General features: G+C 39.4%; 2 protein-coding genes across 3 annotated transcripts in view; one reads left to right on the forward strand and one right to left on the reverse strand.

Annotated features, from left to right (window-relative positions):
- The first annotated feature begins 6203 nt into the window (after positions 1-6203).
- Positions 6204-7584, forward strand: LOC121738840 (malate dehydrogenase, cytoplasmic). Its single transcript, XM_042131090.1, has 2 exons — positions 6204-6377; positions 6500-7584. The coding sequence occupies exons 1-2, from the start codon at positions 6375-6377 to the stop codon at positions 7490-7492; spliced, it is 996 nt and encodes a 331-aa protein (XP_041987024.1). The 5' UTR covers positions 6204-6374; the 3' UTR covers positions 7493-7584.
- Positions 7585-10367: 2783 nt separating this feature from the next.
- The window catches only part of LOC121738823 (ATP-binding cassette sub-family G member 1-like), a 64630-nt gene continuing 57949 nt past the window's right edge, over positions 10368-17048 (reverse strand). For both annotated transcript variants that reach the window (XM_042131075.1, XM_042131079.1), the window contains exons 9-11: positions 16916-17016; positions 11457-11612; positions 10368-10856 (exon numbers count right to left, since the gene is read on the reverse strand). In XM_042131075.1, the coding sequence (XP_041987009.1) occupies positions 10458-10856; positions 11457-11612; positions 16916-17016 (656 nt within the window). In that variant the 3' untranslated portion in view covers positions 10368-10457. The remainder of the gene's footprint in view (positions 10857-11456; positions 11613-16915; positions 17017-17048) is intronic.

Genomic DNA, 17048 nt, shown 5'->3' on the forward strand with positions numbered 1-17048 from the left:
GCTCGCGAAGATGCTGATTCTATTAAGATTGGACGCTATTGCAGAAATATTGTACATTCATCGTATCCATTTGTGAAATTCCCATTCATAATGTACAAAATTTTTCTTTTATAATTTGTGGGGGGATTTTTCTTGAAATCCCGAATTTTGGGGGGATTTCGGAGAACACTTGGGGAGAAACCGAGTTGGCCGTCTGGCAACACTGTCGACTATGATCATTGGGCACCGCACAGTTGTTTGAATGTCCATCCTTCACGGCCTAGCGAAGCAACCAATCGACTTGATTTTTGACGAAGAATTAGTTGGTCTTGGAAAAACGTCAGGTTTCCAAAGGAGGTTTACAAGAATATTCGTTTTTTTACGCTATTTTTTTTCCACGCGAGCAAACCCGCGGGCATAAGCTAGTGCTTCTTATAATATATAGATATACCTATCTACAACTATTACTCCTTCGAATATACGTCCGGAAATATCGATAGTACCGGTACAATGATTCATAAATTTCAATTAATGTAACTTTGTAATCTTATACATGTATATTGTATAGGTATGGGATTACAAAGTTATTCACGAAGTTAGAGAAAGAAGAAGAAAACTGGACTGTAATTATGCAATCTTTATTAGGTTTTACCTTAATTAAGACCCTAAACACTAGCTAGATATTATCTCTCTACCGACGATAAACCGGAGATATTGATGGTACGGGTACAATGATTGACAAACCGCAAATGTAACTTTGTAATCCTATACATTTATATAGGATTACAAAGTTATTTACGAAGTTAGTATATCTAGAAAACTGGACAGAAATTTTGAAATATTTGAATTTTTCCTTGATTTAGACACTAAACACTAATTATATTCTAAACTTGAAGGTTCTATGTCTGCTAGAAGTGCCTTAGACTTTTGGTGATCGGTCAGTCAGTCAGTCAGTGACAAAATTAAGAAACTTTAACAAGTTACAGTTCTTAAATTACTGGTGCAAATCGAATAAAATTTTAAATATACCGTGTTTATACAATGCTTGTTTAGCAACTGAAAATTAAGGCTTGTTGGCTTATCCACAATGAAGTTATAGGGGGTCAAAAAGAGCCCGAATTGGTTCGAGAAAAGGATAGTACGGCCGTGCCGCTTTTTTGTTCGACTTGGAGGGGGCACTGCCGTGCCCTCAGATATCTATATATGTATATAAAACTCAAAGGTGACTGACTGACTGATTGACATAGTGATCTATCAACGCACAGCCCAAACCACTGGACGGATCGGGCTGAAATTTGGCATGCAGGTAGATGTTATGACGCAGGCAGGCTAAGAAAGGATTTTGATAAATTCCAACCCCAAGGGTTTCAAATAGGGGATAAAAGTTTGTATATAATCATACTTCTTGCCGAGCGAAGCCGCGGGCAAAAGCTCGTATGATTATAAGTCTAAAGAGTGACTTAATCTAAATTTACGTTCGCCCCGGGATCTGATAACAGATAGCTGAGAAAATGAAGAAAATATTTGTGGGGTTGAAAAAACCTCATAAACCTCATAACGCACGTAAGTGAAGGTTAATTATTATGATTATTATATATCCGTTGCAAATCGGAGTCCATTTGAAAATTGTACACGTACATTACTGAGAATTTCTTAACTCAGTCACCGCGCTCAAAGCCTGTGATAAAAGCTATGCAATAGCTTAGTAAAATTTAAAAAGCAAAATATTAGTTACGTCCATAATTAAAATAAATAAGATAGGCCCAGCGACCACATAGGCTCAACGATTGATCTAAAATGTCAGTTTGTAGCTTTTTTGTTATCCAAAACCAGTATTAAAAAGACAATCCGTTCATAATATCAGTTTTCCAGTGAAAACAAAGCAAAATCAAATATTTTTTTAAGTAGAAATAGTGTCATAATAATAATACTAATAATAATAATATCAATGGACGCTTCACACCACGTCAGTCTGGCCCCGCGGTAAGTACCTGAAGGACTTGTGTTACGGGTACCAGACAACGGAAATATGTTTAATACTTTTTATACCATACATATTGTATTGAAGATTTTTATTATGTGATACACATCCTGACATCCATGACCCAGGAACTTTGAAAACTTTTTTGTTCCGTCGGCGGGATTCGAACCCATGTCCCCCGGCTTGAGCTACAGACAGCCCACCCACAGAGCCACAGAGGTCGTAATGAACTATCGTTTTAGATACCTACAAGCCCGGTGAGATGCCAGATACAGTGTGTAACAAAAATAAGTGATAATACTTTAGGGTGTGTACGTGTTCCTTGTAGAGAAATCACTGTGAAAGTAGCAGCTCTGAAAGACGAAAAATATTTTTCACTTTTGTATGGGCAAGGGCCCGAGCGTCACGAGTTTCCCCATACAGAAGTGAAAAAAAAATCGGTATTTCAGCGCTGCTACTTTCACAGTGAACTTTCTACAAGGAACAAGTACACACCCTGAAGTATTATCACTTATTTTTGTTACACACTGTATTAATCTATACTAATATTATAAATGCGAAAGTATCTCTGTCTGTCTGTCTGTCTCGCTTTCACGCCAGAACTACTGAACCGATTGCAATAAAATTTTGTACAGTTATTCTAGAGTCTGAGAAAGGACATAGGCTACATTTTGATGTGGGAAAATATCTTATTTCCATTAAAATATCGATGAAAATTAATTCGCATTGCGCGTGGCCAGCGCTCATCCCGGGGGTCCTGGGTTCGAGTCCCGCAGGCGGAACAAAAAGTTTTTAATGTTCCTGGGTCTTGGATGTGTAATAAAATAATATTTCAAAAATCTTAAATATATTTTACGTATATTATAAAAAATCCAGGAATATCTATACTAATATTATAAATGCGAAAGTATCTCTGTCTGTCTGTCTGTCTGTCTCGCTTTCACGCCAAAACTACTGAACCGATTGCAATGAAATTTTGTACACAGTTATTCTAGAGTCTGAGAAAGGACATAGGCTACATTTTGGTGTGGGAAAATATCTTATTTCCATGAAAATATCGATGAAAATGAATTCGCATTGCGCGTGGCCAGCGCTCATCCCGGGGGTCCTGGGTTCGAGTCCCGCAGGCGGAACAAAAAGCTTTCAATGTTCCTGGGTCTTGGATGTGTATTAAAATAATATTTCAAAAATCTTAAATATATTTTACGTATAATATTATAAAAAATACAGAAATATATCGATGCAATGAACATTTTAGTTCTAATACGATTCAACAGATGGCGTTTTATTTTTTACTTCATTGTAACATAGAACTAATCATACTTATTAGTTGTTATGTTTTTGTTTATAGTTTTTAATACGTTAGAATATTATGTTTAATAATATTATCACTTGCTATAATAATAATCAATCTATTTTATCTTATAGAACTCCTACTGCATTTCTAAGGAGTTCGAGTGTACCATGTTGGCCTATATTCCATCCAAAAAATATATCAATGCAATCAACATTTTAATTCTAATAAATGAAAACAGATGGCGCTTTATTTTTTTTTACTTCATTATTGTAACAGAACTAATTATACCTACTTTATTATATATTATTGTTTTTATTCATAATTAGCTGTTGCCCGCGACTTCGTCCGCGTGGACTTTAGTTTATAGCGCGCGGTGTCAACAAAATTTGTGTCAAATTTAAAAACTTTTTAAAACCCTGGTAAGTGGTACCCCTCTTAGGGCCGCGCAGCGCGCTACACCGGAATGGCAGCGCTGAAAGTGCTCGCCTCGCCGCTGCCATTCCGGTGTAGCGCGGCCCTTAATTAATCAAAATACCCAAAAACAGCTGTGCAGTGTGCACATAATCTATACTAATATTATAAATGCGAAAGTATCTCTGTCTGTCTGTCTGTCAGTCTCGCTTTCACGCCAAACGCCAAAACTACCGAACCGATTGTAATGAAATTTTGTATACAGATAGTCTAAAGCCTGAGAAAGGACATAGGCTACTTTTTTACTGGCAAAAATGGTTGTAAGGGTCGTAAATTTGTTAAAAAAATCATAATAGATGGCGCCGTGCGTCTTCTACATCGCGCTGACGCTTGTTCAAAAGTCTTTCTATAAGAGGTGGTATCATTTTACATTTAAGTCTCGATTTTTTTCGATTGTTATATCTATTCTACGGTATTAAATAACTTAGTACTTTATCTGTGCAGGCAGTGACGTAGCCTTAAGACCAAATTTCACCAACGACTGTTAAAGTTAATGTTCGAATTAGTATCACGTTAGCTGTTTCGTTTTTCATATGAATGAAAGAGAAGACAGGCCATTTTAACAAGCAGTTAACACTAACAGACGTTGGTGAAATTGGGGCTAAACCTATCAATGATAAATAGTTTATGGGTAAAGTTGTGTAATTGGGGGGCTAAATAAGCTTTAAAATTTGGCATAAAATATAAAGTTTAATATACAAAAATGAATACTTATTGTGTGCACACTGCACAGCTGTATTGATTTAAGGGGTACCAGGGTTTTTTTATAAAAGCTTTTGACACCAATTTTGTTGACATCGCGCGCTATAAACTGAAGTCCACGCGGACGAAGTCGCGGGCAACAGCTAGTATAACAATAATTAATTAATTCATGCGCAAGCATAGCGCAACACTGTGCCTAATATGTAAACACTGACCTAATTCGATAGTGCGGTGAGGGGCGGGAACACCTCATACCCTCATGAGGCAGATACACCACGCATACCCACAGAAAAGTAATTTTATTGTTTCAGTGCGGTGTGTAGTCTTTCCGCCTCATCATATTTTTATTAGTAAATTGTAAACAGTTTAATTAAGTAGGTCATCACATCTATATATTTGTTTCATTCATACACTTAGTACTTTATGAAATATGAGCTCCCCACCAGAGGGAAATTGCAGCAAATTGTCTCCCCATTGGGCGATAGTACGCGTATGGGGTATAAATGCCTCACAACGCAGCGAACGTGTTAATAATAAATTAACACAGGATAACGAATTACGGACTTATGATTTACGAGCTTTTGCCCGCGGCTTCGCTCGCGTTAAGAAGTATTATTATATAAGTACAAACTTTCATCCCCTATTTGAACCCCTTGGGGTTGGAATTTATCAAAATCCTTTCTTAGCGGATTAGGCATCCGCCATAACATCTACCTGCATGCCAAATTTCAGCCCGATCCGTCCAGTGGTTTGGGCTGTGCGTTGATAGATCACTATATCAATCAGTCAGTCAGTCACCTTTGAGTTTTATATATTACTAGCTGTTCCGGCAAACGTTGTTTTGCCATATAAAGTATTTCGCCCATATTATTATTGCAGTGACTAAATAATTATGTCACCATGGCAACGTCCATCCGGATCTAATGTAAAACATTCCAAAATCAACAACTCCTTATAAATAAGAAATTAATTGAAAAAACATTTTCCAGTAGACCAAACTGTAAATCTAAACCATTCTCGAATCTCCACGAACACACACAAAAAATTTCATCAAAATTGGTCCAGTCGTTTAGGAGGAGTTCAGTCACATACACACGCACACAAGAAATATATATATTAAGATATTGATTTTGACTTTTAAGTTTTACTAGATTTTTTATTTTAGAGTTTAGAAAAATGACATTGAAAATTTAATAAAATTACTTTTCAACGTATTTTTTTTAAATAATGTTTGTAAGATTGAAGATTCTTCTCTAGTCTAGGTAGACTATTAAAAATGACATCTTTTTTATAGTCTGTCACTTGGAGTTTTGCCGGAAATGTGAAAAAGTGATGTTGTTTTTGTATTATTTTCCTAAAATTGTGTTAACAGTTGGGTTTTTAATGTGTAATATTGGTAGTATATTAACCATTACTATATTCGTTATCGTGCACAAGTGTAGGAAAGTGATGCAATATCTAAAAACGTGCTATTTTGTGTTCCCTCCAAAACTCCATCGAAAGTTTCAGTAAAGCGTTTACCACTTTACTGAATCGACCGACTTGACTTCTTGACTGTATTGACTTTTACTTAGACTTTGACTAGACTCTAGACCTGACAAAATTGTATTAGAGAATAATATTGCTTTCTCGCCATAATATTCATAATAATACTCGACAGTGGCCATGGTTAAATAGCCGAAGTGCCATAATAAAAAAAAAATTGTCATATGTCAAGACTCACTTGTCACAGATGTCAGTTGTCAGTCGTCATTAGTTAACTTGTCACAACCGTCACTTAGTTTTTTTTACGAGCGGGCAGCGGCTTCTAAAGTTTAAACTTTATTCCACGTTATTGCAACTTATCCAAATTAGCAGCGTGTCTTCAATAATTAAGACCGCACACAATCTTGTATTTAGACTTGTATTCAGCCCGAAACGATAAGCCAGTGAGACCCTACTAAAATGGTGAGTTGCAATCATCACATTGACATTGATTTGACCTTTTTAAAAAAATCTCAACCGGATCATGAATATTTATGTAAAATATTATGCAAATACAGTAATTGTACCTTTCTTTTACATTTTAGGCTGCTCCAATCAAAGTTGTCGTAACGGGAGCTGCTGGCCAAATAGCCTACTCCTTATTGTATCAAATCGCATCTGGGACTGTTTTCGGTCCGGACCAACCGGTTTACCTTCACCTCCTCGATATTGCCCCCATGATGGGTGTGCTCGAGGGTGTTGTAATGGAACTGGCTGACTGCGCTCTTCCCCTACTTGCTGGAGTATTACCAACAGCTAGTCCTCTGGAAGCTTTCAAAGATGTCGCTGCGGCGTTTTTGGTTGGGGCCATGCCCAGGAGAGAGGGTATGGAGAGGAAGGATTTGCTGTCAGCTAATGTACGCATCTTCAAAGAACAGGGTGAAGCACTCGACAAAGTTGCACGCAAGGATGTTAAGGTCTTAGTCGTTGGAAACCCGGCAAATACTAATGCTTACATCTGCTCTAAATATGCTCCATCAATTCCCAAAGAGAACTTCACTGCTATGACTCGTCTGGACCAAAATCGTGCTCAATCTCAATTGGCTGCTAAACTCGGTGTACCTGTTCAGGATGTCAAGAATGTAGTCATCTGGGGTAATCACTCCTCAACCCAATTCCCAGATGCGTCCAATGCTAAAGTAAAGAAAGGTGGTGCTGAACACTCAGTGCCTGCTGCTATTAATGATGAGGAATTTTTGAAAACAACCTTCGTTAGCACAGTACAAAAACGTGGAGCTGCTGTTATTGCTGCCAGAAAAATGTCATCTGCTCTATCTGCTGCCAAAGCCGCTTCTGATCATATGAGAGATTGGTTCTTGGGAACAGGGGACCGTTGGGTTAGCATGGGAGTAATTTCTGATGGCTCGTATGGTACACCTCAAGATATTGTATTCTCATTCCCCGTAACGATCAGCAATGGAAAATGGAAGATTGTACAAGGTTTGACCATTACCGATTTTGCTCGTGAAAAACTTGATATTACAGCTAAGGAGCTGGTTGAGGAAAAGCAAGATGCCATCAGTGTATGCAAAGATTAACTGGTTAAATTATAACTAACTACTTTTGTATAGATTTGTAATATAGAAAACTTTTGTTGATATTATTGGCAATAAAATTTTCATGTTGTAAAGATTATTGTCTCATGAAAGTATGCTAGAACAAATGTTATAACTTATGATAATTGTTAGTGAACACATGTGAACGGCATTTATATCTCAAGCACTATTTTTTATTTTTATTTACACTATTAAAACTTATATTTGTGTATTTAAATTGATTATTTTATTTTTCATTACTTTAACAGTATTACTGGATACTGATGTTCTAGATTTTTCCTAAGTACAATTATTAGTTTCAATTTTCAAATCAAGTTTTACATAACATAGTAATGTGTGGTTTATTGATAAATTATCTAAATAAAAATGTTGTGTAACACTGATTAGTGATAACAACGGTAGTTTATTATCTTTCATGATTTCTTATCTACTGTGTGATGTGTCATATTGTGTGTATAGCTTATGTGTATATTGTGTGTATAGGCATGAGATCTATAATATTATTGGTGTTATTAATGTTAGTCTCAACTCACACCGGGGCAGTATAGAAGCGATTCATGTTTTTCGACAAAGCATATTCATCTTTATTGTTCTATTTATAATTTCTCATATTTATTTAAGTATAATTTTCTGCTAAGAAAATATGAAACCGTCGAAGAGCGAATGTGCGCGCATCCATATTTTCATAGCGAAGTACTTAAATATTAATAGAAAAATTATAGAAATGAATATGCTATAGGTCTAGGCAAAAACATGATGCTTGGACTTCAGGAAAAAAACCTTATTTGTATAAAATCTTTTTAATACAAGATTTTAACATAAAAATAACAATTATAATCGTAATATATTTTTAGGATAATATAAAATACTTGTCTCGCATTAAAAATATTAACTTGTACCTATTGAATTAAATAAGTTCTTTTAGCTTAGCCTAAAAGTATAGTCTAGCATGAGGCAAGATTTTCCGACTAAAGCTTTTCCAACATATCCATAACCTTATCTGATAACATAACCATAACTTAATTATTGCACTTTTCTTATTATTCCACGTAAGTACTACAAATTAATACTCTCTAAATTAAAATAGCAGTCCTGCTGCTTTATTAAAAAATATCGTATTATGTAAGTACTTATTTAAAAACATTTTAGATCACGTAAGTATCTCTACCTTACTAGTAGTAAGTACATCTTTTTTTTCTATAAGTTACGTTAAATGTAGGTCCTCAAAGGTATACGACAATATCTAAGTAATCAATAGACTAAGTATACTTAAGTACCTACTGTTTGTGATATTTTAAAATTTAGACAAAATGTTTTAAATTTTAATCGCTCTGCAGACCGTACTCTGCAGGTGATCTACCTAAGGCTCAAAACACACCGGAATGGCAGAGGCGAGGCGAGCAGTTTCAGTGTCATATGATTTTAAACTTTTTCTTCATTTTTGTAATACATAGTATCGCCAGAGGCCACGAGCGTCCACGGGCGGCCGTAGATTTCTCAAGCGACACTACGTATTAATACAATAATGAAGATAAAGTTTAAAATCATATTATGACACTGATACTGCTTGCCTCGCCTCTGCCATTCCGGTGTAGATCGGCCCTAAGTATTAATGTAATGGCGGCTCTCGACTAATGGCGGCTCTCGACATAGGCGAACGCGTTGGCCAACACGTCTGCAGACGCGTTGGCCCAATGTGTAGAACGGGCGTTCGCGCGTTGGCCGTAGGTATTTAGACGTTGGCCAACGCGCGAACGCCTGTTCTACACATTGGGCCAACGCGTCTGCAGACGCGTTGGCCAACGCGTCTGCAGACGCGTTGGCCAACGCGTTCGCCTATTGGCGGCTCTCGACATAGGCGAACGCGTTGGCCAACGCGTCTGCAGACGCGTTGGCCCAATGTGTAGAACGGGCGTTCGCGCGTTGGCCGTAGGTATTTAGACGTTGGCCAACGCGCGAACGCCCGTTCTACACATTGGGCCAACGCGTCTGCAGACGCGTTGGCCAACGCGTTCGCCTATGTCGAGAGCCGCCATATGTCGAGAGCCGCCATTATACATAATAAGTATTATTATGCCAAGTAGCAAAGGAACCTAATAGCAACTTCACCTATTCCAATGCTTAAATGGGACCTTACTGCCTACTCGATTTCTTAACTTATTTTTAAAGCAAAATATTGTATTTTGAGCTAAAACGGGTAGGTACCTATCGTAAATTCATATAACAAATGAGTATCTACCAATAAAGGTCTGTCTGTTGATGACTCCCCGTAGGTAATTTCCTAAATTCATTGACTTTTTTGACGTGCTTCCGAACAAAAGGGAATAAAATTATTACAGATATAATGAGTGCAAGGTCGCGTGCTTGGTAAATTTTGTAATGATTTTGAAGATAACGTTATTCCCTCTTGAGAGACAACCCTCATCTTAGCTACACGGCCCGTATAAATAGTCAGTACTTAAGATGCAACCTCAAGACACGGTTGGCTATCATTCTGTGTACTCTGGTTCGGCTCTGTGATAGGTCCAAATTTTGACAGCCAACCAATCACAGAGCCAGAACCGTGTCTTGAGACCGAGATGCATCTTGAGTACCTACTGACTATTTACCTATACGGGCCCAGCTACTTTATAATCTTTCAAGCGATTGTTACAATCGAAATGTCGCCTTTAACCCCGGGCGCGCACTAGCGGCCAGGCCGCGACGGCCATCGAAAGTATGGTGTGGCCGCAGGTCGCGTTGGCCGTTGCGGCCAGGTGCGCGTCGTTTATGGCGGTTTCATACGAAGGTATCTATCTCGATGGCCGCCGCGGCTTGGCCGCCGCGGCTTGGCCGCTAGTGCGCGCCCGGGCTTAGACTGGAAATTAGCTATCACCACAGAATATATAATAGTACAAGATCACAAATAAATCTTTTAATATCTTTAACTCTATCAAATCAGGTACTTTTACTTCGTATTACGACGTTTCACCAACTTGCTAATATAAACCATCGTTTCGCTATTAAAGCCCGCGAAGAGTTTGAATTTGAGAGCTAGGAAGCCCATGATTCTGAACAGGAATATAAACAGAATGACCGCTAGAGCCTGCTGCCAGTAGATGTCTTCGATCATGCCTAGATCGCGTAAGAAAATCTTTGGATCGGAGTAAATACAGATGTCGCCACTGCAGGACAACGGTGCTCGGTTGTGGAATAAGGCCAGGCATTGGCCGGACAGGCTGTAGCGCACGAAGGAGGTGTTCATGAGGTATCGCATGAGGGGCTCGATGTGCTCGCCGAAGCCGAAGCCGTAGCAGGCCAAAGCCAGCAGGGGTGCTACAGCCGATGGACCCAGGATGGCGCCATTCTGAAATAAAGACGTAATCGTTAGCATTAAATTCAGAAAATACTGCCGTTATAATTAACGCTACTACGTTATAGACCAGAGGTTCGGACCAGAGGTTCCCATATTAATTTTGTCTACCGCCCACTTTAAGAACAAATTATACTCTAGCGCCCTCATTGTTTCAATTTAAAATGCATCCTGATGTAATAAATCACCCCCTATGCCTTTACACAACGCCCCCATTTTTTCTGGGTCCCACACCGCCCCCCTTCAGACCTTCAGCGACCACAAAGGGGGTGTTATCGCCCACTTTGGGAAAGGCTGTTATAGACTGAAGACTCGAGAAGACATTATACACTGTTCCAAAACTGCAAAGTTTGCCTACAGGTACAGGTTGCTATTGATATTACAGTAGGCTCATGTTTTTCAATAACAGGTAGATAGGTACTACGAGAGAAATTGGTTCATGTACATTGTTGGCCGGGCTAGTCAAGCATCGTGTAAAGTCCAGCCGACCGCGACAGGCCACGACTGTAATTGACATTTGACCAAATAACTTAGATCCACCATCTACCTGATAAATATCTCTGATGGTGCATTTTGAACTACTCAGTGACTTACTCTTTCATTGCAGAGAGCTCCTATCAACAGTCCGATGGATTCAGAGCAGATGGCGGTGAGGAAGCCACATGTGGTGAACAGCACGAAGCGGACCCAGTCCGTGGGCTGTCCCGCCATGAAGTAAGCAACTGTCGTGAACAGCGTCGTGAAGAACAACTGTAATAGAGAACAATAACAATCAACACAACCAATTTTTTCCACTTTTTTGGTAAAAAGGTGGTCTCGTGTTACGAGTACACGGGCCTATATAGCCTAAGTCAGGCAGTACCTATTCCTATCTATGGACACCTTTTCTGTTAAAATTGTCACAGTATTTAGGCTGTACGACTTACGAGGGCTCATATTTGCATCCATAGACTACTAAAAACATTACCTTTTCTTTCGGTTTTGCTAAAGTCAGGCAACAATCAAGCGATCAGATAGAAGCAAACATTTCTTGAAGCAAATGATTCGCATGGTAAGGAATTAGGTACACTCGTTACTGGAAGAAGTCTTGAGCTGCTCGTATTTGGTCCTAAAATCAACATCTACCGACGTCCGACTATAATAATTATAATATACTAGTTGTTGCCCGCGACTTCGTCCGCGTGGACTTCAGTTTATAGCGCGCGATGTCAACAAAATTGGTGTCAAAAGCTTTTTATAAAAAAAAACCCTGGTAACCCCTTAAATCAAAACAGCTGTGCAGTGTGCACACAATATTTAATTATTTTTTTAAATTAAACTTTATATTTTATGCCAAATTATAAAGCTTATTTAGCCCCCAATTACACAACTTTACCCATAAACTATTTATCATTGATAGGTTTAAGGTTACGTCACTGCATAGAAAAAGTACTGAGTTATTTAATATTTAATAACGTAATAAAGAAATAACAATCGAATAAAATCCAAACTCGGATGTAAGATAATACCACATCTTATAGAAAGAGGTTTGAGCAAGCGTCAGCACGATGTAGGAGACGCACGGCGCCATCTATGATGAATTTTTGGAACTAACTTAATTTGAACAAATTTACGCATTTTCACCCCCTTACAACCCTTTTTTCCAGTAAAAAAGTAGCCTATGTCCTTTCTCAGGCTTTAGACTATCTGTATACAAAATTTCATTACAATCGGTTCCGTAGTTTTGGCATGAAAGCGAGACAGACAGACAGACAGAGATACTTTCGCATTTATAATATTAGAATAGATTTTTTGGCTCTCGGTAGTAACTCCACTTACTCGACAAAATTACATTGTCACCAATTATTAAAAGCGTAATTAACTGCGTCATAACTCATATCACATATTATTATGACTTGTAAAGGTGGATCCATTCGGTTATCTGGTACAACCATTCTGTATGAATGTGTGTGTGAGTGGTCCTGAAAGAACCAAATAATAGAGAGTTTCACCAGAAAATAAAACTTACCTATTATCTTTTCATCAATATCCGGAATCCATCTTGAGTCAAGCGCCTGTCTTTTCGTCCACAAGTCCTTGCTATTGGTTGCCTCCCCACCAGCCCCACTCTTACCGCTTCCTACCTCTCCCACCAACGGTCTCACTTTAGAGGGGTTTCAGAATTTGTTCATCATTATAAAACTCATGATGCACCAGGTAGCCATTACCTGGATTCCGGATATTGATGAAAAGATAATAGGTAAGTTTTATTTTCTGGTAAAACTCTCTATTATCTGTTTTGTATCAATATCCGGAATCCATCTTGAGTGATTTGTCTGTTATCACCTGGTGTTGTATGCTGTAAGCTACAGACGCTATAATGTGTTAGGAATTAGGATAGAAATGAATAATTTAGGATTATAGAGAAACCCCAAAAATATCACGAAATATTAATTTTATTACTATTACACAAGTAAATAATACAATATAATTTAACGTTGTTCGTGGCGGCCGAAAAGGAAGATCTTCCGACCGAGCGAGATAGCATATTCGGTCAGGCCGAAGCCCACTGACGTCATTTCAGAAGTTGTATATATCTTGCCGTTCTCCGAAACTTCGATAGCGCGATTCAGGAATGTTAGGCGAATTGTGGGTACCGCCACATCACTCCCCCCCGAAGACCTGTGGTATTCTTTCGATGCGCTTGTGTTGTCAGGTGTGGGCCGAAGCTACGCGTGCAATGACCAGGAGAGGGACCCCGTGCTCTGCTTGTTGACCGGTCGTTGTAGCCTATGGCTGCCCCGTTCAAGCCAGACACGGGTTCGACCGGCGCGGAAGCCTAACGCGGCTTATGGTCGAGGCGACCCGGTTATGCTTGATGTCTGCTGACGTGGTGCGGAGGGGCGGGGAGTGTTGACGATGATTAATGTCCAGAAGGATGCGTGTTCTTGTCGGTGGTCACCAATTTAACGTTGTTCGTGGCGGCCGAAAAGGAAGATCTTCCGACCGAGCGAGATAGCATATTCGGTCAGGCCGAAGCCCACTGACGTCATTTCAGAAGCTGTATATATCTTGCCGTTCTCCGAAACTTCGATAGCGCGATTCAGGAATGTTAGGCGAATTGTGGGTACCGCCACAATAACAATTATATTATATTTAATCAATTTAATTTACAGGATCAAAATAATTAGATAATGAAACTGACTGATTTGCATTATTATAATCAATTATTTCCTTTTGGTAATAATTTTTAAAAGTGTGAGCACATCTCCAATTACCAGTTTTATGAATTTGATCTATAGGGAATTGTTCCACAAAATTAAGGGAAGCCACAGCCGACCTTACAGAGCCAGGGGTGGCCTGAATTCCAGCTTCAGACAGCAGAGACTTAACCCAATTCTCTAGAACTGTCGAGGCAGGTTTAACATCACCTCTGGCGGTAATAAATAAGTGGGTTATATTATTCCTTCGATCTGCACCTAACTCAATCAACCGTTTTATCCAAAATAAAATATTTAACCTTTTAATGGGATGAGCTTTTATTTTCCATCCTGTCTATAATTATAATGATCAGTTTTAGAACCAAATACTGGCCATAAAATCATTGTATTACCTTCGTCAATCAATCTTTGATTGTCCACTCGCAGCAAAGTAAGGTCGTGAACTCTACGGCCAGAAGCCAGCAGTAAAAGTGTAGCTGTATGCCGTGACACTTGATATAAATTATTTTCATCTAAATTATATACACCTATATGGACTATCAATTGTCTTGGATTCCATATTGGAGGTTTAGAGGGAGTTTCTCGAGCTACTGATATAGCTTTTAGTATATTATGTTTAATAAAGAAATCAGAAGATCAAGGTGAGACGTTAAATGCGTAAATGTAGAGATAACCGATTTATGGACTAAAATAGTTTTATATGAGAGACCTATGTCACAATGTAAATGGGCAAGGTAACGTGCAACTTGATCAGCATTTGGATATTTAAGGTTAATAGAATTCGACTCACACCACTTTTTCCATCTGTCCCACGCTGGTCTGTATGTTTTAATTGTTGATGCTCGCCAACTTGACATGAGCAGTTTCTGTTCCTCTTCCGTCCAGTCGGTCAACATTTCTTGCCACCCAAAATTAGCCAAGCCTCCAGCTGCAGGTCTTTGACTTGTGGAGGGTGAGTTCCCGTCGTCGTGTCCAGGAGAACGTGTGGTAAGTCCGGAATCGTGTATGGAGGCCGAAGAGCACGGTGGCGAACATCGGCCTGCCAAAACACTTTGTCCCACCTCGGGGCAATCAGTATGTACTGACCCTGGGCCTGGTTCAGGTGTTGCAGTACCCTGGGGATCAGACTCGGTGGAGGAAAGATCCATTTGTACTGCCATTGAGACGGTGGGCGTCCTCATCCAAAACGTCAATCGACACATACTTCTCTACGACATGCGCCGTTTTGGACGCAAAAAGATCTATCTCTCGTGTGCCCCACATTTGGAATATCGGCTCGGTTGCAGTTGCTGTCAGGTGCCATTCGGGACAAACTTTCTGTCGAGATAGAGCGTCCACTTTGCAATTGAATCTGCTGGGAAAGTACTGAGCTACTAAATGCACATTCAGATTGTCCAGGAGCGTCAACAGTTGTTGGGTTTTGTTTCAGGAGCTTTTTCGATTTTGTTCCTCCCTCCTTGTTTATATACGAGACTACTGTCCGATTGTCGGTTTGCAGAAGAATCTGGGCATTTCGTATATAAAGCTGTTCGTGTACGATTGCCCCGTAAACTGCAAACATTTCTTTTTGATTTACGTGCCAGGATTGCTGTTGCTCTGTCCACGTACCTGTTATTATCGTGTCGTCTATCTGTGCTCCCCAACCGATATCGGATGCGTCCGTGGTCAGTAGATGTGTTGTTCCAGTCATGTGTATTGGCATGGATCCCCCCAATGCTTCGGTCCACCAAAGCATTTCCTGGCGAACGTGTTGTGGAATACTCACCAGGCGATAAGGGTGCTCTTTGGATAGCTGGCGACTGCAGTATTGTATCGTTCGACAATGAAGACGGCCCCTTCGAGTAAGGAATGTTGCGAAATTGAGTCTCCCCATTAGCGATTGATACTGTTTGAGAGACCATTTTTTCGTTCTGAGTTGTCGTTGAAGTACCCTGCGTAGCGATAGGCACTTCATCTCGGATAAGGGCTTTGCGTTGCGTTTTGTGTCACACATCGTATTCCATGGGTCCTTAAATATTCGGCCACCCAGTTGGTAATTGTGGCAAATGTTCTGGGCGCCGAAGAAAGGCCGAAAGGTAAGCACGTCATTTGCAACAGTTGATTTTGATGAGAATCTGGATGATAGTTCATTCTTAGAAAACAACGGTGCGTTTGTAGCACAGGTACGTGAAAATAGGCCTGACTCAAGTCTAATTTCACCATCCAATCTAAGTGCTGAAGGAACGTTGGGACCCGGAAATGGTTGAAAAGTTGGAACGGTTTTATTTCTACAAATTGGTTCAACCTCTTCAGGTTGAAGATTGGACGAAATGTTCCGTCCGGCTTCGGAACCAAAAAGAACGTCGAAAGGTAGCTGGGGCTGTGATCTGCTCGTTCCAGGACCCCCAATTCTAACATATCTTGAATTTGCTCTGTCATATTCGTGGAGGTTTTGGTACGGTAACATTGCATTACCAATTAACACGAACGAACACGTTTTCGAGAATTATTAACGTCAATTGCACCATCCACTATTTCACCATTACTATTATGCAATTCTTGATCTTCCACGATTTTAACGGAGAGGCAATTATTTAATTAAATTTAAATTAAAATTTATTTAATTATTTAAATTTAAATATTAAATATAGCAAGTATTAAACTTGTAAACGGCGTGAAAAACGACGCTATAATGATGAACAAATTCTGAAACCCCTCTAAAGTGAGACCGTTGGTGGAAGAGGTAGGAAGCGGTAAGACTGGGGCTGGCGGGGCGGCAACCAATAGCAAGGACTTGTGGACGAAAAGACAGGCGCTTGACTCAAGATGGATTTCGGATATTGATACAAAACAGATAATAAAACTGTTACGTACCGTAGTTGGTACAGTATTTAGAGTTCTGGCCGCATAGTACGCTTTGAAACTGTACCAGTGGTTAAAATACTCTCGCTTCAGTACCTCTACCTCTGTTGGAACTGAAAAAAAAATTGCATTTAGGATAGAAAAA

The sequence above is a fragment of the Aricia agestis genome, chromosome 2 (genome assembly GCF_905147365.1).
Source record: "Aricia agestis chromosome 2, ilAriAges1.1, whole genome shotgun sequence".
Classification (NCBI taxonomy): Eukaryota; Metazoa; Arthropoda; class Insecta; order Lepidoptera; family Lycaenidae; genus Aricia; species Aricia agestis.